This window comes from Podarcis melisellensis (assembly GCF_964234715.1).
Source record: "Podarcis melisellensis genome assembly, chromosome: 10".
Lineage (NCBI taxonomy): Eukaryota > Metazoa > Chordata > Lepidosauria > Squamata > Lacertidae > Podarcis > Podarcis melisellensis.
In genome coordinates this window covers 9,838,106-9,844,105 of record NC_138542.1, presented here as the reverse complement: position 1 = coordinate 9,844,105, position 6,000 = coordinate 9,838,106, and the positions used below count along the sequence as shown (strand labels likewise).

At 53.1% G+C, this 6,000-nt stretch overlaps 1 protein-coding gene across 8 annotated transcripts in view; it reads left to right on the top strand.

The window, feature by feature from the left end:
• The first annotated feature begins 1,644 nt into the window (after positions 1-1,644).
• PANX2 (pannexin 2) overlaps positions 1,645-6,000 on the top strand; it is a 38,663-nt gene continuing 34,307 nt past the window's right edge. For 2 of the 8 annotated variants that reach the window (XM_081927731.1, XM_081927729.1), the window contains exon 1: positions 2,630-2,675. Coding sequence is in view for 1 of the 8 variants with exons in the window: in XM_081927725.1 (XP_081783851.1) it covers positions 2,450-2,675 (226 nt within the window). In the remaining 7 variants the exon portion in view is untranslated. Of the gene's footprint in view, positions 1,788-2,318; positions 2,676-6,000 lie in introns of those variants that run through there. The other 6 variants (XM_081927725.1, XM_081927726.1, XM_081927728.1 and 3 more) reach the window with 6 other exon arrangements.

The following is a 6,000-nucleotide window of genomic DNA, read 5'->3' as shown; positions in this document are numbered from 1 at the left end:
ATCCTATATGCGCTTAAATCGGAGTAGGACTGGATGTGGCCACTGAGGCTTGGCAGCTCCCGGTACAAGTAGACAGGATTGCACTCTACTGTAGATCCTTCTGCGGGGGGGGGGGGTAACCAAACACTTCCCAACAAAAACGGGTCTATCTTTGCAGTCACAGGAATGCGCACGCACACCTTCCCCAGATCCGCAAAGTGTTTCAAGGGAACGTTACATAAAGATGCTGGAGCTATGGCTCAGAAACAGCAGGGCTTTTCAGTGGAGTTTGGGTCAGAGGCTCCACTCTGAGTAAGGACTGTCCTCGGACCTGCCTTAAGGGAGGCAATGCACATGGCCATCTCAAGAGCTCCCCTTCCAGCAAGACTTAATTCGAGTCTAAAATTACCCAGCTATGTTACTGTGGATTTGGGGGGCATTAAATTATAACAACCATAAAGAAGGCTGATTGCCGAAGAATCGATGCTTTTGAATTATGGTGCTGGAGGAGACTCTTGAGAGTCCCATGGACTGCAAGAAGATCAAACCTATCCATTCTGAAGGAAATCAGCCCTGAGTGCTCACTGGAAGGACAGATCGTGAAGCTGAAGCTCCAGTACTTTGGCCACCTCATGAGAAGAGAAGACTCCCTGGAAAAGACCCTGATGTTGGGAAAGATGGAGGGCACAAGGATAAGGGGACAACGGAGGACGAGATGGTTGGGACAGTGTTCTCGAAGCTACGAACATGAGTTTGACCAAACTGCGGGAGGCAGTGGAAGACAGGAGTGCCTGGCGTGCTCTGGTCCATGGGGTCACGAAGAGGCGGACACGACTAAACAACAACCACCACCCAGGGCTGCAGTCCCTATGCACTCTCGCGTGTCACGGGAGTGCAAACACCCTCTGAACTCCGCAGGATTTTTTTGTGGGTAAATATGCAGAGAACCTGGCTGCACTAATGCCATTGCAGAACAAGAGCTAGGTGTCGAGAGAGAGAGAGGGAAGAGGATGGGGCGACTAGCAATCGAAATAAATCCCTTTCTGCATTTGCATTTGCGCCGCTTCAGCGCTCGCCGCCGGGTTCCTTTGGTTGCCTCCGCAATGAGGCCCTTCCTGGCCCCCCCCTTTTCTCCAAAGGGGCTCCCTCCGTCGCTTCTAACCAGGCTGCCAGCCTCAAAAGCAGCCGGAGATGCCGCCGAGCCATTCCCAGGCAGCGGCAGGAGAAGCTGTCTGTCGCCACTTCGAGGCGCAACGTGTTGCTCTTGGTGACTCGGCAGCTTCTGAGCCGATAATGCCTGCAGCCTGTGCCTCCTCGCGGCCACCCTTCTCTCCTGGAGCAAAGCCCCCGCTCCTGCCGCTGCTGGCAGCTCCGCCAATTCCAGATGTTTAAGCGGAGACCTTAAACGACCTCTGGGCGGCGTTCAACCCATTGCATTCCGCTGGGGGGCTTCCTTCGCCGCTGCAAAGCGCCTTCTCCAACAGCTCGTTGCGGCGGCTACCGCGGAGGACGCTTCCTTTCGCGCAACTGCCCTTTGCAAATCGCCCCTCTCTTCTTCGGAGAGGGGGTGGGTGAGATCCTGCACTAGACTTGGGGACCAAGAGGAAGTACTATGTGAAGGCCGGAGTCTTGCCAGCCTGCCGCAGCCGGATTTTTATTTTTTTCCCCCTTTACCATCTCTGATTTTGCCGAGTCACCCTTGCGCTCCTCTCTCGGCTTTGGAGCAGGAGAAGCGCGGGGATTTAAAAAAAAGACTTCCATCAAGGTAACCGGAAAAGGACCATTCTAGTTCTGCAACAAGCTTCTTGGTACATACATCTGTGTGTGTATTTCTTTGTGTGTGTGTGTGTATAATATGTTCTAGATAGAAATTATATATAACCAGCTTCTGATGGGCTTTTATTGCGCAGCAGAGCCGCGATAAGGTGTTGATCGCGCTGGTTTTTATTATTCTTATCCACGCAGGGGGGGGGGGGTTTACGCCCGCGGCGCTTTCCCTGCCCGCTGGTTTTTGCGCGCTGGCTGCAACCACCCAGCTTGGCGCAATCCGGGTCGCGCCTTTCCGGGGCTGACCGCCAGCACCCCGTCCTCGGCGGTATTGCATGGCGCTTAATCTCCGCCGCCGCCTGGGGAAGGGAGGCCTGGGGAGAGGGGGATGGCGGGCACGGAGATCCGCGTCTGCGGGCGCCAAGGGCACCCCCCGATCGCCGTTGCCGCAGTCTCGCTAGGGACGCGGCTGTTGCGCAAAAAGGGAGATGGTGCCTCGTCGCCTCCCTCGGTCTCCACGTGCGCCCTCTCTAGTTCTCATCGCTCTCCGGTGTCGCTCCTGCTCCCCGCAGGCCAGGACCACCTTCCTCGGCTCGGGATCCGCTGGATCTTCTCCTGGATTTCGTGGATCTCCTCCGGCCAGGCGGCGACGGCGACGCTTCCCCTGCTGCAGGCAGGAGCGCCCGGGTGAGGAGCGCCGCTTATGCAACACATCATCGAGAACCACCCGGACATGGCCACGGCGCTGCTGGCGGGCGAGAAACTCAAGGAGCTGATCCTGCCCGGCGCGCAGGACGACAAGGCGGGCTCGCTGGCGGCGCTGCTGCTGCAGCTCAAACTCGAGCTGCCCTTCGACCGCGTCGTCACCATCGGCACCGTCCTCATCCCCATCGTCCTCGTCACGCTGGTTTTCACCAAGAACTTTGCCGGTAAGGTGGGCCTTCAGGGCAGCAGCGTGGAAAGCACGGAATGGGAGAGGTGGGAGGGGATCCAGTCCAACCGATTTGCAATACAGCAGGGCTGGCCAACTCCCAAGAGACTGCTATCTACTCACAGAGCTAAAAACTGGCAATGATTGACCCCCTTTTGGGGGGCTCGGGTCAAAGTTGTTGAGTTTTTTTCAGGGAGGAGGTAAAATGTTGAAGAAGAAGGGGAGTTTGGATTTGATATCCCGCTTTATCACTACCCGAAGGAGTCTCAAAGCGGCTAACATTCTCCTTTCCCTTCCTCCCCCACAACAAACACCTCTGTGAGGTGGGGCTGAGAGACTTCAGAGAAGTGTGACTGGCCCAAGGTCACCTGTATGTGGAGGAGCGGGGAAGCGAACCCGGTTCACCAGATTACGAGTCCACCGCTCTTAACCACTACACCACACTGGCTCTCTTGTCCTGTTGAGCTTTCTTTAGGGGAGCCACAGTTGTTCAGCTTCTTTGGGGGGAGCCAGTGATCTACCGCAGACGTCCAGTGATTTACTGGTAGATCACGATCTACCTGTTGGACATGTCTACAATACGGGGATCTCAAGGCATCCAGTTTGAAATCATGCCTAAGCTTTGCAAATGTGCTGGCAGTTTTGTTGCTGCGCTGCTAGGAGGAACCGGACGTCCAGCCGGTGAAGCCTTTCCTCACTCCTATTGCTGCACCTCGGAAATGGGGGGCAGCTTCACCTGTTGAAAATCCGCCTGTCTGGCAGCTGTAGAAGAAGCTTTGCTGAGGAGAGGAGAGGTGGGGAGGTAGCAGTGGTTGGGACACACACACACATAATTCCCTTCCCTTCTCATGTAGTTAGACGAATGAGGGAGGCGCAGGGCTGTAGCTAGGGGGAGTGCTAGTCGGGTTATTGCCCCGATGAAGCCTCAAGAGGGGTGCCATTGAGGCTCCCAGCCTGTTGGTCGGTGGACGCAAATGTGGATGGGTGTGCCAAACTGGGTCTTTGACCTGTGTGAAATAAAGTCCAGTTTCACCCCGGGGAGTCATCCTCCTGGCAAATAATCATTATAGTTTAGTCGGTAAGGCATGAGACTCTTAATCTCAGAGTTGTGGGTTTGAGCCTCACTTTGGGCGAAAGATTCTTACATTGCAGAAGGTTGAACTAGATGACCCTCACAGTCCCTTCCAATTATATTTATTTATTTATTGAGTTTATACAGTGGAACCTCGGCTTGCGAATGTGATCCGTGTGGGTGGCACGTTTGCAACCCACAGCACTGGGTCTGCGCGCGCGGGTCGCGATTTGGTGCTTCTGCACATGAGCGAGCGCCGAAACCCAGAAGTACAGTGGTACTTCGGGTTAAGTACTTAATTCGTTCCGGAGGTCTGTTCTTAAAATGAAACAGTTCTTAACCTGAAGCACCACTTTAGCTAATGGGGCCTCCCGCTGCTGCCGCGCGATTTCTGTTCTCATCCTGAAGCAAAGTTCTTAACCTGAGGTATTATTTCTGGGTTAGCGGAGTCTGTAACCTGAAGCATATGTAACCTGAAGCATATGTAACCTGAGGTACCACTGTAACTGATTCCGGTATTTCTGGGTTTAGCGCGGTGCGCAACCCGAAATCGCATAACCTGAAGCGTCGGTAACCCGAGGTACTACTGTATACCACCCTATACCTGGAGGTCTCAGTGCACAGAAAAGATCACAACATATATAATCAGAATGAAAACAACAACCCAATAATACTCCCCCAGAAAAGAGCCACATTTTAAAAGGGTGCAGGATGTCAAACAGATCAACCATAGGCCTGGTTAAAAAGGAACATTTTTGCCTGATACCTGAAGGTGTATAATGAAGGCACCAGGCGAACAGTTCTATGACTCTATGAAAACAGGCATTTATTAGGATTCTGATAAAAGCAATCCTGCATGATAGGGAAGAAGAAGAAGAGTTTGGATTTGATATCCCGCTTTATCACTTCCCTAAGGAGTCTCAAAGCGGCTAACAATCTCCTTTTCCCTTCCTTCCCCACAAGAAACACTCTGTGAGGTGAGTGGGGCTGAGAAACTTCAAAGAAGTGTGACTGGCCCAAGGTCACCCAGCAGCTGCAGGTGGAGGAGCGGAGACGCGAACCCGGTTCCCCAGATTACGAGTCCACTGCTCTTAACCACTACACCACACTGAAACCTCCCAGAGAAGAGAAACTTGGCAATGTGGCATGAGAAAGGCCAAGGGCTTAGTAGTGGGGCTAGACTTGATGCACTGTGGAGGCTCATCTTTGAATCAGAAAAACACACAGTCCTGATTGAATCTCATCTCTGCCCTTAGACCAGGAGTGGGGAACCTCTGGCCCTCCAGATGTTGCCAGACTTGAATCCCCCCACCTTTGGGGAGCTGGAGACCATCAACATCTGGAGGACCTCGGGTTTCGGCATCCCTGCCTTAGATGAACTACGCCATACACTTAAACCACATTTTCTCCACTCTCCCAAAGTGCAGGTAGATCTCTTCTAAAGTTTTGGCGCGTTGTGCAGCAACTGTCTTGATCCTGTGGAATCGCACCGCTCTACTTTACCGGGTTCTTGTTGCAAGGATTACAACAAAATGTAGTATTTTGGCACGAGGCGTTCTTTGAAGACTCTCAATTACTGTATAAGTTATTGCTTATTTATTATATCTGCAAGCGTCTGCTTAGCACCAGAATGTGATTAGTGGGTAGGGGAGGAGTGGCCAGAAACACTGTGGAAGGCGGAATGGTAAACTGAAACAGTTTCAGAGGGAGATGTACTATCCAACTTAGTCCTCCGTGAAAAAGCAGTTGAAAGTGGAGTCCGTGGCCTCAGTGGAACCACCACCCAGAGGGTTTTGAAGTGGGGGGCATAATGAACAGAAAGCGGCTAGAATTTTGCTCCCCAGAACCACAATTACGAACATGCTCGAAATTTTATTTCGGGATCTCTTCCCCTCAAAAAACAACAGGACGAACAATGTCCAGCTGCTCCCAGAGACTTTGCCTCCTCCATTCTTGAAGCACATGGTTGTATTTTCGCTGCAGCTGCCGAGGGAGTGCAACAGGGCGAGTGACTCCCATTCTCTCCAGAGATGCTGCGCTACCTTTGCAAATAAGCTGCCCTTGCTTTTTGCTCTTCACGGAGCACTGCTTGCTTGCCATCCCTCCTGTTCCTAGGTGTGTGATGGCCTGGGAATCCGATTCAGAGGCTGAACCGGAGGAATCCCAGCCTGCACAGGAGTCCCCGCCTCCAGGGCCGGCTGAACTGGGGCAGGGCCTTGATTCTGAAGCACCTGCACCTGTGCCGGATCCT